Source organism: Plecotus auritus (genome assembly GCF_963455305.1).
Source record: "Plecotus auritus genome assembly, chromosome: 3".
Taxonomy (NCBI): domain Eukaryota; kingdom Metazoa; phylum Chordata; class Mammalia; order Chiroptera; family Vespertilionidae; genus Plecotus; species Plecotus auritus.
In genome coordinates, this window is record NC_137772.1 from 216059357 (window position 1) to 216075378 (window position 16022).

The 16022-nt window shown below is 36.2% G+C and overlaps 1 protein-coding gene across 4 annotated transcripts in view; it reads right to left on the reverse strand.

Moving 5' to 3' along the window:
- The window catches only part of CRY1 (cryptochrome circadian regulator 1), a 70836-nt gene that overhangs the window by 17742 nt on the left and 37072 nt on the right, over window positions 1-16022 (reverse strand). For all 4 annotated transcript variants that reach the window (XM_080662731.1, XM_080662733.1, XM_080662730.1 and 1 more), the window contains exon 2: window positions 2191-2299. In XM_080662731.1, the coding sequence (XP_080518857.1) occupies window positions 2191-2299 (109 nt within the window). The remainder of the gene's footprint in view (window positions 1-2190; window positions 2300-16022) is intronic.

A 16022-nucleotide genomic window follows, 5' to 3' on the forward strand; every position in this document is an offset into this window, starting at 1 on the left:
TTGGGAGGGACCAGGCCTGCAAAGGAGGGCAGTTGTGGGCAATCAAGCCTGCAGGGGAGGGCAGTTAGGGGTGACCAGGCTGGCAGAGGAGGGAAGTTGGGGGCAACCGGGCCTGCAGGGAAGGGCAGTTTGGGGGGACCAAGGCCTGCAGGGGAGGGCAGTTAGGGGTGACCAGGCCTGCAGGGGAGGGCAGTTAGGCATCTATCAGGCTGGCAGGGGAGTGATTAGGGGGTGATCAGGTTGGCAGGCAGAAGCGGTTAGGGGCAATCAGGAAGGCAGGAAGGCAAGCAGTTGGGAGCCAGCAGTCCTGGATTGTGAGAGGGATGTCCGACTGCCCATTTAGGATCGGGCCTAAATGGGCAGTCGGACATCCCTCTAGAGGTCCCAGATTGGAGAGGGTGCAGGCTGGGCTGAGGGACACACACCCTCCGTGCACGAATTTCATGCACCGGGCCTCTAGTAAAATAATAAGCACTTTGTGTATATGCCTCTCTGCAAACTGACTAGACAGGAGATCATCTAATTGCAAAAGACTGTTTGATCTAATAATATGCTATTTTGTGCAAAAAAATGATCAAAACAAAGAACACAAAAGACTTGCTGACTTAAGTTTTTTTTAAAAAAACAAGTAAATAAAAGTTTTGTTATTTTTAAAGCAACTACAATCCTCTTAGGATTCATTTTACTTATACCACATGAATTCAGAGATAAGGTTGAAGCAATTACCCACACATACTTTTTTACTCATGAGTTGTTGATAAACTATTACTGTTGTTTCTGATATGCTTTCTACTGAAATCTCTTCCATATACCTAAGTTAAATTCTGATTCTAAGCAGCTACAGTAGTGAACAAATTTTAATGTAATAAATTTTCACTTGTCAAAACTCTTGTATTAGCCAAACCCTAAACATCACAGGTTTCTTTCACACTAGCGGGAAAAAGCTAGGAAGTGTTACTTGAATCCCAGCACTGGGAACATTCTCATTCAGGGAAAGGAATGTTCTCTTTTGAATTAAAAATAGAAAAACTGCTATTATAAAAACTTGATGAATTAAACAGCTGCAAGACAAAAAGAAAATATATTTTTGGAATTCTAATGGTAGTAAATAGGAAGGGATGAATAAAAAAAGCTAGGAAACTCAGCTTTTGGTCTGAGCACTTCCATGAGCTAGTTGTATGACTTTGGTCAACTCATTCAATCTCTCTAGGACTAATTTTTTCATTTGGAAATAAGAAGAAAGAAATAAGATGAGGAGATTTTTATGATTCTACCAAGTTAAAAAAACACACCACAATTTTGTATTATTGGTAGCAATGTCAATCGTTACAGGCCTTTGACCCAGAAAGTCTTCTTCTAAGAATTATTCCACAAATGTAGTGGCACATGTGATCAAAGATATGTATATTTGGACAAGAATGTTCACTGACAGCATTATTTGTATTAGCAAAAGGCCTGTGGAAAAATAATTCAATGTTCAGTAGAAGGCTAAAGAAATTATAGCAGCCCTAACCGGTTTGGCTCAGTGGATAGAGCGTTGGCCTGCGGACTCAAGGGTCCCGGGTTCGATTCCGGTCAAGGGCATGTACCTTGGTTGCGGGCACATCACTGGTGGGGAGTGTGCAGGAGGCAGCTGATTGATGTTTCTCTCTCATCGATGTTTCTAACTCTCTCTCCCTCTCCCTTCCTCTCTGTAAAAAAGCAATAAAATATATTTAACAACAACAAAAAAGAAATTATAGCATATTTACACAATGAAATACTATGAAGCCATTTAAAAGACTGGGGAAGTAATATGGAACAATCTCCAAAATAATGGTTATATAAGTAAAGCACTGCACAGAATGCTGTGTTTTTAAAAAGGGAGATAATAACATATACACAAAAATACACAGATATACATTTTTATTTATTCAAAAAATATTTCTAATGAATATACAAGAAACTGGTAGTTTTTACTTCTGGGAAAGGAACTAGCAGTTTAAGGCAGAAGAAAAATTTTTTCATTATAAGCCACTTCTTTTACTGTCTGATTTTATAATGTGTAACTTTTTTTACTAAATAAAGGAAAAAACCCACAAAATTTTTATTTAAAAACTTGTATTTCCCACCCTTTAAATTACCCAAAACACCTTATTTACCAAATATGTGTCTTCTCTGACAAGAGATTACTATTTTATGCATAATTACCTTGAAAAGCCTAGGAAACACATCTGCTGGTTGTCCACGAATCACAAACAGACGAGAGTTTAATTTTCTCAGATTAGAATCAAGGTCTTCAAGACACTGAAGCAAAAATCTAGGGAGAGGATATTATTATTAAAGTTAATAAAATATATACTTAGAAGATATAAAATATTGCAAAATCATGTTATTCTAAAAGTTGAAATGCCAACTCCATCATCTTATCTCTTATCACCTCTAATCCTATAAAATAAAAGGCTAATATGCAAATTGACTGAATGGCAGAATGACTGGTCAATATGATGCCCACTGACCACTAGGGGGCAGATGCTCAAAGCAGGAGCTGCCCCCTGGTGGCCAGTGCGCTCCCACAGGGGGAGTGCCGCTCGGCTAGAAGCCAGAATGACGACTGGTGAGTACAGGGGTGGTAGTGGGAGCCTCTCCCGCTTCCGTGGCAGTGCTAAGGATGTCCGACTGGCACAGGGAGCCGGCCCAAGCCAGCAGTCGGACATCCTCTGAGGGCTCCCAGACTGCGAGAGGGCTCAGGCCAGGCTAAGGGACACCCCCCCACCACCAAGTGCAAAAATTTTGTGCACTGGGCCTCTAGTATATAAATTACTATTTCCAGCATCTATATGTCTAATGTTTTCTAACTACAGCAAAAGTTTCTTAGTATTCCTAACGAAGTTCCTAAATTAAATCACTAATTTTCATTAAATAATAGTGACTTGACAAAAGTTTAATTTGTAAATATAAAAATTATATTAAATAAAATAATTAAATGAATTGATCTCATTGTTTAAACATGATGAACTGAATTCAAGTTCACATAGACAAACGAATCTGAAAAATCCAAAGCATTTTCTACTGGAAAAAATATAGAAACATCCTATGAGCAAATGAATAATTTAAAAATTTGAGCATGTTACTGGGGGATACTGTAATGATCTAGGAGAGAGATAACAATACTCATTTTCAAGTTTCTAATCTAATTAAAGAAAAAGAAGTTGATAATAGACATTAAATTACATGGCATTAACTCTGAGTGTAAACTATGTCAAATTAATTTTTTAAAAGATTTCATGACGCAGGTAGGGCTACAGATTTTTTTTCAATGAAATAAGCACCAACAAGGTTTATCCACGATAGATATCTGGGGAAATTCTGGGGCAGTACCTAGTGTGCATCTTTTATTGTGAAGAAATGGAGTGGCCACTAAGAACAAATCTGAAAGAGATGTCACACCTCCACCTCTGGAAGGCTCAACCTCATTGTTTGCTTCATGTTAATTTTCTGTAACATTTCAACTATATTCTGTTCCCTTCAGCTAGAAAGATGATCTCTGTGGGCTTGGGGAGTCACAGTGCTACACTCAGGTGGATGTTAAAAGACATCTCATCATTTCACCTTCAGTAGTCTCACCGTCATTCTAAAACAAACAGCAAACAGACCTTTGTATTCTCACATTATATTACACCACATCCCTTTTCTATCTTGGTTCAGAGTTACCCCACTAACACTCCATCCTCACTCTACCTCACCCCACCACTACCAATGTGCAAATTCTTTTGGGGAAAAGATTATTATAACTTACAATGTTTGGTGATAAATGTTTAATGGGAATCATCTAGTTGATGCATTTGCTTGGCTAAAGAGTTTTTAGATACCAGTAGTCAGATCAAAAATTAAAAAGTTGAATGAACTAGCAATTTAAAGTTTTCTTAAATTTAAACAGTAGAAGAGTAAAATGTCCTTAAATTTAAACAGTAGAAGAGTAAAAGAGGATAATTCAAGGCAGAGATAATTGTCAAATCTTTTTTGTACCATTAGTTTCATTCAGTATCTTCTCTACCAGACCTGGTAGTATATAGTAAGAGTTCTCCTTATTCAAATTTTTGGTGAAAATATTTCTATGTGGTACAAGTAGGTCAATGATAGATTGTCAGATGAGAAAAGGAAAGAAAAAGGACCTGATTAATTAATAAATCGAATGTCTCAATTAATTAATAATTGGCCCTTTATTTTTCCCTTTCTTGTTCACAAGCTGAATAGTCATTCTTAATGTTTTCAATAAACACCCTATGAAACAAACAAACATTGTACAAAATGATATGGACTGAAGCAATCAATGTGTTGCAACAGAAAAAATTTTGCAACCAAAAAATTAATTTTGTTTTGGCACTTAATAGAACAAAGGAATAGAAATGTATTTCAATATAGTGTTTTTCTTCCATAGATGTTATTTTTTAAAATTCTATTTTCTTTTTTTTTCTTTTTTTTTTTTTATCAATAATTATTTTTTTAAATAAATCTTTATTGTTCAGATTATTACAGGTGTTCCTCTTTTTCTGCCCCTAGCTCCCCTCCACCTGATTCCCCACCCCACCCCATGCCCTTACCCCCCGCCACTGTCTTCATCCATAGGTGTAAGCTTTTTGTCCAGTCTCTTCCCTCACCCCTCACAACCCCTCCCCCCTGAGAATTGTCAGTCCACTCCCTTTCTATGTCCCTGATTCTATTATATTCACCAGTCCATTCTGTTCTTCAGATTTTTTATTCACTTGATTTTTAGATTCACTTGTTGGTAGGTATGTATTTGATGTCATTTTGTTGTTCATAATTTTTATCTTTACCTTTTTCTTCTTCTTCCTCTTCTTAAAGAACACCCTTCAGCATTTCATGTAATCCTGGTTTGGTGGTGATGAACTCCTTTAGCTTTTTCTTGTCTGTGAAGCTCTTTATCTGACCCTCAACTCTGAATGATAGCTTTGCTGGGTAGAGTAATCTTGGTTGTAGGTTCTTGCTGTTCATCACTTTGAATATTTCTTGCCACTCCCTTCTGGCCTGCATAGTTTCTGTTGAGAAATCAGCTGACAGTCGTATGGGTGCTCCCTTGTAGGTAACTAACCGTTTTTCTCTTGCTGCTTTAAAGATTCTCTCTTTGTCTTTTGCCCTTGGCATTTTAATTATGATGTGTCTTGGTGTGGTCCTCTTTGGATTCCTCTTGTATGGGGTTCTATGTGCTTCCTGAACTTGTAAGTCTATTTTTTTCACCAGGTAGGGAAAGTTTTCTGTCATTATTTCTTCTAATAGGTTTTCAATATTTTGCTCTTTCTCTTCTTCTGGCACCCCAAAAATTCGGATGTTGGTACGCTTAAAGTTGTCCCAGAGGCTCCTTACACTATCTTCATATTTTTGGATTCTTTTTTCTTTTTGTTTTTCTGGTTGGGTGTTTTTTGTTTCCTCATATTTCAGATCTTTGGTTTGATTCTTGGGGTACGTTGATCTACAGTTGAGTTTCTGTATATTCTTTATTTCAGACAGTGTATGCTTAATTTCTGACTGGTCCTTTTCCATTTTTTTGGCATTCTATTAAGGTCCTTGAAGGTCTCACTAAGCTCCTCGGAGGTCTCATCAAGTTTCTCGGCGGTTTTTAGAAGATTCTTGAGTAACCTTATAAATGTGGTTCTGAACTCTATGTCGTCCATTAGTTTGCTTTCCTCTATTTCTCTCATTTGTGACATGTTTCTTTGTCTCCGCATTTGGCTGCTTCCTTGTGTTGATGGAGTGGCTTTGTGTGGTAGGTGACCTATAGGGGCCAGTAGCTCAGCCTCCCCAATCACCTGAGGTGGACGCCTTTGGTACACCCCTTTGTGGGCTGAGTGCAAAGTCTTGGTGTAGTTAAGCCTTGATTGCTGTTGGTACACTGGGAGGAATTGACCTCCAGGCCAATTGGCAGTGAGGACCCACTGTGTCTATAATGGAAGACTTTTTTGAATACAAAGTAAGCATTATATTTTTTAAAGTACTGTACGTATATTTGAATACACTGTACTTCTGCAATTTTTATGTGAAATTACAGTGAATTATAATATCCATGGAAAAAAACACCATCAATAACATCTGTTTAGGGGGGTAAACTATAGCATAGGGACTATAATCAATAATATTGTAATCACTATGTATGATGCCATGTGGGTACTTATATTATCAGGGCTGCGCTGGAGACACGCTATGGTGCAGGACTTGTTTCAGTGGGGCTTTGGTGCTGAGTCTGCCTCTTGAATGTATCACTTATAGATGTGAGGAGTTGAAATCTGGTGTCTCACACTGACCACTAGGTACACTGGCTTCTGGATCTCCAATGGGGTGCAGGTCAGCTACTGTCTGAGGCCACCCAGCAGGAGCTACAGCGAGAACTACAGTTTTCTCCTCTTTGCTTGGGGTTTGGAGGTTTTGGAGCTGTCTGACCCGGGCTGCAAGTTTGCTAGGTTAAGCTGCGATAGGGCAGGCCATTCATATGCTAAAGCCACTGCTTGGAGCTTGGGTGGGTTCGTAGATTGTGCAGGGCGGGGTCTCAGGGCGTCACTAGGCTAGGGCGTGGCAAACAGCGATGGCTGCCAGTAAGCCGGCTCTGCGGCTCTGGGTCTCCGACTGTGTTCCTGTGTCCCGCGCCCCAGCACAATAAACAATTGTTCCTGCGCGCAGCCCTGCAAGCAAGCCTCCCTCACTTTCCGACCCCACAGCAGACAGTCCAGCTTCTCCCCGTAGGAGTTTGGGTCCCCCGCGTCTCCCCAGAAACTGGAGTTCGGAGTAATCGGGAGCTTATCTCCCTTTGGGTTGAAAAAAGCAGCGCTCCCAGTCACCCTTCACCAGCCCGATTCACGCGTCTCCGTACCTCAGCTTTTCAGTGCTTGTGCACCCCTCAATGCTGTTTGCTCTTTCCTTCTAGTTGTAGAACTTCCACTCAGCCAGCTTTCCCATGGTTCTGGGTGATAGACGTTTTGTCTTTTAGTTGTAGTTTTGAAATTGTTGTGCGAGGCAGCAGTTTAGGTGTTTACCTACGCCGCCATCTTGGCTCCCTAAAATTCTATTTTCAATTACAGTTGACATCCAGTATTATTTTATATTAGTTTCAGGCATATGGCACAGTGGTTAGACAATTATATAATTTATTACATGTGCTGCCGAAGTAAGCACAACATTCATAAATCTATGAGGTGATCCCCCCTGATAATATAAGTACCCACATGGCATCATACATAGTGATTACAATATTATTGATTATAGTCCCTATGCTATAGTTTACCCCCCTAAACAGATGTTATTGATGGTGTTTTTTTCCATGGATATTATAATTCACTGTAATTTCACATAAAAATTGCAGAAGTACAGTGTATTCAAATATACGTACAGTACTTTAAAAAATATAATGCTTACTTTGTATTCAAATATTTTAAATAGAAAAGACTTGTGAAGAAAAGAAAAACAGTGATGCTGCCTTTTCTTACAAGGCTCTTTGCACTATGACTTTAAAAACTATATGCATATTTCGCTTTGATAAAATAAAATTTACATTACATGTATCTATTTATGTTATATGTGCAAAAGAAAATAACTGGAAGTATACTTATACCAAGCTATTAACAATAACTATCCTTGGGGAATGGGAGTTTGGGGTGGGGTTGAAGAAGAAAACACTTTTTAAAAACTTCATAAAAAGTAACAAAATAAACTGATGAACAGAGTGGATCCAGAGACATGAAAGCATGGAGAAGAGTGCGGAATCTAATAGGGAAGGCTGGGAGGGTCAGTGTGTGTGAGGTAATCAACCAAAGACCTTGTATGCATGTATGCATAACCCATGGCCACAGACAATAGGGTGCTGAAGGCCTGGGGTGGAAGATGGGGTAGGGGGAGACTGGAAGGGGTCAATGGGGGAAAGAAGGGGACATATGTAATACTTTCAACAATAAAAAATTATTAAAAAATTCATAAAAAGGTACAAAATTGATAATTAGCATCCTTTAAAGTAGAGTAAAACTGAGAAATACTGTATCTACTGTAAACCTGGTTTAATCCATAGTGAACATCTTAAAGCAATAGAATTTTCATGGTTTTACTGTATTCCCATTGCCCAGATTTCCCATAATTTAATAGGTCTAGCAACAAATTACTATCCTTTAATCAATCCTGAAAAGTTCTATTTCCTCATCTGTAAAACTGGGATAGTAATAGGATTCATATCATACACAGCATTGTGTGAGAATTAAATAAATTAATATATGCGAAGCTCTTAGAACAAAGGAACAGAAATGTATTATGGGTAAGTGCCTTACCCATAGTAACCATGATTATATGTGTTATCTATTATTTTTTGTCCACTCCTTCCTACCACTTCTAATTTTGCTACAATAATTCTAGACCTTGTTATTTCTTGCTGTATTATTTACCGCAATGCCTAAAATAGATCTGCCTAACAATCTCTTTCTACTCTAACCCATTATACACAATAGCAAATATTCCTGAGGCACACTTTCCTGAACAAAGATCTCCTACAGAATAAAGAACAAATTATTTTCTTTGGCCACTAACTTAGGGTTCCCAGTTGATTTCCTACCACTCTCCTTTCCCTTCTACCAAAATAAACTACATCTCTTTTCCCTAGACATCCAATCTCCCGGATTTGCTCCATGTTTTCCCTTGGCCTGGAATACCTTTCCCAATTCCCATCTCTTCAAGTTCATATCCTACTGATCTTCAGTCTTCCAGCTGTAACTTCTTTATCCTCTAAACTGTCAAAGAACGTAATGTACCTCATCCTAAAGAAACTTTCAGATGGCACCTTATAGCTAACACACACACACACACACACACACACACACACACACACACACACACAAACACACACACCACCTTCTCCTCCTGATGAATTTCAAATAAAGTATCTGTGTTTCATTTCTAACCACACAGTTTCCTAACCTGTGTTTTGGTTTCTACATTTTGCAAACAAATCTCATCATGTGCCTTATACAATTTGTTGAAAAGATTAGAAATAGGATAAAATGACCTACAGAGTTGTCTTGTACAGTGTTGAAAGGATTATAAATAGCATAAAACTACCTAGTAGAATCATCAGTACTCGGCAGATATCATTAAACAGAAGTTATAATTATTCTCCCTCGGTAATAATTTATATATGTGTGTGTATATATTGATTTTAGACAAAGGAAGGAAGGGAGGGAGGGAGAGAGAGAAACACTGATGTGAGAAACATACATCAGCTGCTTCTAGTACACGCCCCAACTGGAGATTGAACCTGAAACCTGGGTATGTGCCCAGACCGGGAATGAATCATACCACCTTTTGGTGCCTGGGACGGACGATGCTCCAACCAACTGGGTCACACTGGCCAGGGCCATAATTTATATTTTGGAAAAAAGTAGCGTGTATTTCTATATGCAAATACCTGGGCATGCCAAGAGCAGACAATGAATTAGTCTATATACGCCTATATACAGAATCATCTTGAATTTATCACTTCCCCTGAATGTGACTTTGGAAAAAGGTTCCATGAAAATTTTTCCAGTGACAAGGCAAATGTGAATATGAATATATATGGCAAGACAGAGTGCAATTAAGACCCTGAATCAACTAATCTCTAAGCATATAATTCTTCCTTGATAATACCATAAAATAAAACCTCCAATATCTCAGGTTCAAAGTATCAACTTATTGACAGATATCTTTTTAGTGCTGAACAAATAATGTTACTTGAAAGGGTGCTACATAAAGTCTAACCTTTCATCCTTTATCCTCAGCTGGGAAGCAAGTGAGCTCTCTCAGAGTTCAGATTCAGTGTGTTCCAGAGAACACACCAATTTCAACCTTTATATATTACAAATACATGTGCCTTAGAACAGGCATCCAATATTGAATGCAGTGATTTTAAATACTGTATTTGAAAATACAAAGGGCACACTTTTAACAGGAATATATTTTCAGACCTCCAATTTGGCATACTTACTGTTCCCTTGAAATTATAATCCTTTGAAGGTTAAATTAATAATGCTATTAACTACATGCAACAGATTAGTTTTTAAATAGGCCTAAGGGCAGTAAAACTCACTATATCCCTTTGCATAATTGTATTGCCTACATAGAAGCACAGTTCTCAAGTTATTTAATTATAACACTAACTGTACTAGTTCAAAATAAACTGCAGAGTTGCTAGGTGAGAAAATATATTTCTTCCCTTTAAACATTTTAAGGATTGTTTTTAACCTCCAGAGATCACTAGCTTACTACTATTAGAAAAAACACATGCAGTGAGTTTCCTTATACCATTTCCAAAGATGATTTCAGCATGAATCAACAGACGTTTCTTAAAGTAGGTCACTGCCATAGCAACCAGTGGGCGGTTTGGTATACTCCCCGTCACAATGACCTACTTTCCAGCCTGTGCTAGAACAGCTTTATATAACTAGAATTTCTAGTTCTGTCTATAAAATAGTTTATAAAAGACAATGGTAGAATATGACACAACCCCTCGGGTGCTGAAAATAAGGCATTATGAATTAACATGTATCATACCAGAATAAAACCATCTGGTTCTGCAACTTTAGTTTATAAAATATATGCTCAACAATAAAAACTACACTTTGAATATCTAAGCTAAAACAATTCATTGCTGACTCTAGAGAACTGATTTAAAGAATATAAATTAAAATCATTAAAACCCCATGCATAATATCCTGTCTTATCCTCTGCATGAAATAACAGAATTAAATTTTAAAAATTAAAATTCTGGACATATTAACTATAATGAAGAAAAAATAGAGTGTTTCAGTCATTAACCAAAATCTATGGTATTTTATTAGAAATTTAAAATTATAAATTGCAATTTGTTTCTCTATAAATTGCATCAAATTTATATATGCTTTTTTCTGGCTTGCAACAAATTCTTAGTGCTTTTAGCTAAATCATCATTCAAATTGTCAGAATATTTGAAATATACATTTTCTATGGAGAATAGTTTAATGTTCAATAAAGATTAAATATATATTTTAGAAGCAAATTTTGTATTTTGGAAGGCTCTAATGGTAACAAATCAGTGGATCGATACCATGTCACAGTGTCCCTTTAATAAATATTTTACAATGCCCTCTTTTAAATTATGAAATAAAATTCATAGATAATATAGTATCTCTATATGCACAATTTTAAAACATTATATAATGCTCTAATATAATACATGGGAGAGGTCAGTTAAAGGAGGGTCATTTATATTTTAAAAGAAAGTAACACATGCCCTGGCCGTGTGGCTGAATTGGCTGGAGCATCATTGAGTACACCAAAAGGCTGCAGGTTTGATGCTCAGCCAGGAGGCAACCAAAAGATGTTTTTCTCTCACATGAATGTCTTTCTCCTTCCCTCCCTTTCCTTCCCCTCTTCTCTCACTCTCTCTCTCTTTCTCTTTTCCTCTCTCCAAAATCAATAAAAACATATCCTCAGGTGAGGATAAAAAAAGTAACATGTACTTCTATATGTAAATACCTGGGCATGACACAAAAAGACAATGAATTATTGGAAACCTACAAGTATATACGGAATTATTTTTAAATCCAACAGCTACAAAAACAGACTCATACAGTTGCACATTATTGGCAACTCAAACAGCATGGTATTGCCTTTGGTGAAGTGATTTTCTGTAATGTTAGGCAAAACTTAGTAAAGTTCTGAACAAAACAAAGTATTTTTGCTTGATTTACATAGGCGATAAATATATTTCAGGAAAACATGGTGTATATTAAAATTGTGTAAAAAATTCTAGTTTTTACATATAAGAATAGATTTAAGCTCTAGGTCAGAAAAAAATGAGTAAGTTTTTCACTTACATGAAATATCTGGTAGAACATTTGAAAGATATGTGGGACTCAGGACAACTATTTATTTGAGAAACTATCCTGAGCATTGCAAGAAGTTTTCCATTCTTGGCCTCTTTTCCCTAATACCACTAGCTACCTCCAATCACTGTGACGAACAAAAATGTATCCACAAATTCTTAAAAGACCTTCTAAGAAGTGATACTGTTCATTACTCACATCATTTCATTTATTTGAGGAATACAAGATAAATAATATGAGATTCCAATACTCAAGGACCTTAACATCTAGAAAAGAAACTTGGAAATATACATGCTGTATATGAATATAACAAAACCTATTATAGCAGAATGCAATATACTGTATATTGTAAGAGATACATATGGATACCATTAATGTGCTTTGAAAAATCAGGAGGGAGAATGCACTTCTGAATATTTTTTTTGAAATGGAGAAAAATTTAGGCAAAAATTTCAAGGATGTGGTGAGGCCTTGCAGTATCAACATGATTTTAATATCTGGAGATAGGGAGGGAAAATTACTGGCCACTTGGACTATAACTTCCTTAAAGACTGGGACTAGGCCTTATTTACCACTTTTCAGTGCATGGACAATGCTTGACATATGGAAGATAAAAAATATTTATCTAACAACTAAACCAAATAACTAAGTAAAGGCATATGAAAGGGACTTTAGAGACTTGCTTCAACAGTCAATGTAGTGTAAGAAAAAGAAAATTCTCTGAATGTCTATTGTACTGGGTATCTTATGTATACAACAACTTTTATAAGACATCTCATTTTTTAAATGATGAATCTTAAACTAATCAAGGGCATTTTTCAAAGTAACTCAGCCAAGCAATAAAGTAAAAATTTTAATTTGGATGTGTTTGACTCCAAACCCATGCTCTTTGCACTATACGATGCTACACTACTACACTACAGGATATATAATAATTAAAATGTCTTAGAAAAATTAGTCTGATAGCTTTAAGGACATAAAAGTGATTAGATACGGGTTTTACCTTCCAGATGGAGGACAAGCATGTATGTCAATTAAGATAGAATATGTTAGATTACACTGAGGTAACAATCCCCAAAGCTCAGTGTCTTAAAATAACTAAGTTTATTTCTCACTCATGATATATATCTATTGCAGATCAGCTGAAGCATTTTTGCTCACATTTAATTGGTTAAAGCAAGTCAAATGGCCAAACCAGACTTTAAGGCAGAAGGCATAAACTTCCTGCAGGAAATGACACTGAATAATGGTGAACAGTAATAATATCTACCATAATATCTAAACCAATATTGATATATATGCTATATAACAATAAGCAATATTAATAATATAAAGGGAATATAATGGTGAATTTCTTAATGAAGGGTGTATTATGGCAGCACAGACAAAAATCTAACTCTGTGTGTGGAGGCAGAAGAAAGGGAACAGGGGTAAGCATGAGGGAAAAAAAACATTTAAGCACAATTTTGAATCAGGAAGTGTTGATCAAGAGGGTAAAGGAGAAAAGGGCAATCAAAGCAGAGAAAACAGTGTCCTTAAGTCAAGGAATTCATAAGAACACAATACACATGAGTGGGGGGAGAGAGGACTGAGCGAATGACGACCAGTTTCATACTAAGATATAAATTTTCTCCAACCCAAGTGTTAACATTTCAAAATATAGTCAAAAATCAATGTCAAAAAATACCTACTAACTTCCGTTGCTGATACTACATTGGATTAAAATACCCTAATAGAAAGAACTAATAACAAACAACAACAAAAGGAAACTTTTAAACATATTTACTCGACTACCCCAAAAGTAAGGAGTCATAAGAGGCTAACCAGGGTACTAAAGTCAGCTCTAACCTTGAGGATTTTTATAGAGCCCTGGAAACCTTGAATCCAGGTTGAGGAGGACAGGAAATAAAGCCCAAAGCCCATCCAAGGTGAGGAAGCTAATAATAGACCCTCAATATAAAACCTGGGTTTCAAAAAGCACTACCCACAATTCAAGTGTAATTTAGATATAAGTCTTAAGTCACAGCGTAGGACAGCAAGGAAACTTGCCTGTTACTACTCAGTTTGAGTTGAAACAAGATAAATCTCCCATTCCTCAAAGGAAAGGGAAAAAATAGTAACTTTATAATGGAGAAACCTGGCAAACACTCCCTTAACCACATGATCAGAGTAAATGCCACCTATGTAGGTCAATTATGTTGATATCATGTACATTCTTATATAATGTGATGAAAACATTTTACCTCTGTGGTATTTTCCACAAAACCCATAACCCAAATCTAATGAGTAAAACATCAGACAAACCTAACTTGAGGGCCAGTCTACAGAATACATGACCAGTATTCAAAATCATAACGGTCATAAAAACCAAGGAAAGCCTGAGAAACTGTCAAAGACAGAGGAGACTCAGGAGACATGTGACCAAATGCAACATGGTATCATGGACGGGATTCTAGAACAGAAAAAGAACATTAGTGGAAATCTGAATGAAGTCTGGAATTTAGTTAGTGCTGTTGTTTCTTAGTTTTGACAAAGTACAGTGGTAATGTAAGATGTTAATATTAGGGGAAACTAGGTACAGAGGACACAGGAACTCTTTGCACATTTTGTATAAATCTATAATTATTATTCCTTTATTTATTTTAAAATTATGCCTCCAAGTGCATAATCTCAATGCAAGTTCATGGAATTTAAGTGGTCTCAAGTACCTCAAGCATATCATTGCATTTTAAGTGATCCCAGGTTGGTTGTGATCTAAAATGACAGTTAAGTATTCTCTGGATTCCCGACTTCAACTTATGCCTCAATTTCCACAAAAAAGTTCCACCCAAAATCAACCAACCAACCAACCCATCAATCAATCACACAATACACAAGGAAACAACTTAAATCCGAGTTGCAGAATGAGAGGCCAGAAAATGACTGAGAATTTTTTGGAACTGCTAAAAGATGCCAATTCAAGAAGCTCATGGGGAAAAAAAAAAAGCTCATGATTAAGAAAGAGAAGAACACAGGGTAGGGGACAGGGGATGGGATGAAGGGGGGGGGGGGAGGAGGGGAATTAAGATAGATATGAAGAACAGATAGAAATGAGAAGAGATATAGAGAAGAAGAGGACAAAGAGAGAGGATCCACATATAGACACATCATATTGAAATTACTCAAAACCAAAAATAAAATATATAAAGTAGCCCGAGAATATTATACTAAATGGGTATTATAATATAATATATGGAGAATATTTATTCAAGTATACATGGGATATTTATGAAAATTTACTCTCTATTAGGTCATAACAAACACTGTATTGAACAAATGTAAAGGAAATGGTATCATTAGTATATTTTGAATTTAAAAAACACTTTTCTAAACAATTTATGGGATAAAACATAATAATGGGTTTTAGAAAATATCTGGAATTGAATGATAATGAAGAAAATGTATCTAAAATGAGCAGAATGCAAAACAAAAAAAAGGTGGTATTAGAAGAATATGTATAGGTTTAAATGGTTATATTAGAAAAGATGTGAAATTGAGTTAGGAAAACAGCAAAATTTTTAGAAAAATAAATAGAAGGAAATGATAGAGTAGGAATTAGTGAAAATAAAACACAAATACATAATAGAAACAAAGCCAGAATTTATTATTTGAAGAGACAATAATATAAACCTCTGACAAGATGAATTAAGGGGAAAATGGGAGAAGAAAAAAACAAGGGATATTAAGAACAAACAGGGAATATAATTTCAGATACTGCAGGAATTAAACAGAAAATAAGATAGTATGAAAAATTTTATGCAAATAAATTTGAAAATTTAAATGAAATGTGTAAGTTCCTTACCAAAACTAACTCAAGAAGAAATTTAAAACTTACCAAAGCTGACTCAAGAGCAAAGAGGACATAAATGGTCCTTCCTATAGTCATTAAAAAAACTGAATCAGTGGTTAAAAATATTACAAAGAAAACATAAAAGGCACTCAGCCTTACAGATGAATTCTATCAAACATTTAAGGAATAAACAAATCTAACTTTATAGAGTATCCTAACCTTATGCAGAGGATAGACAAAAAAGGAACACTACTCCACTCATTTTATAAGGTTAGATTTGACACCAAAATTTGGTAAGGACAGCACAAAAGGAAAATTGCAAG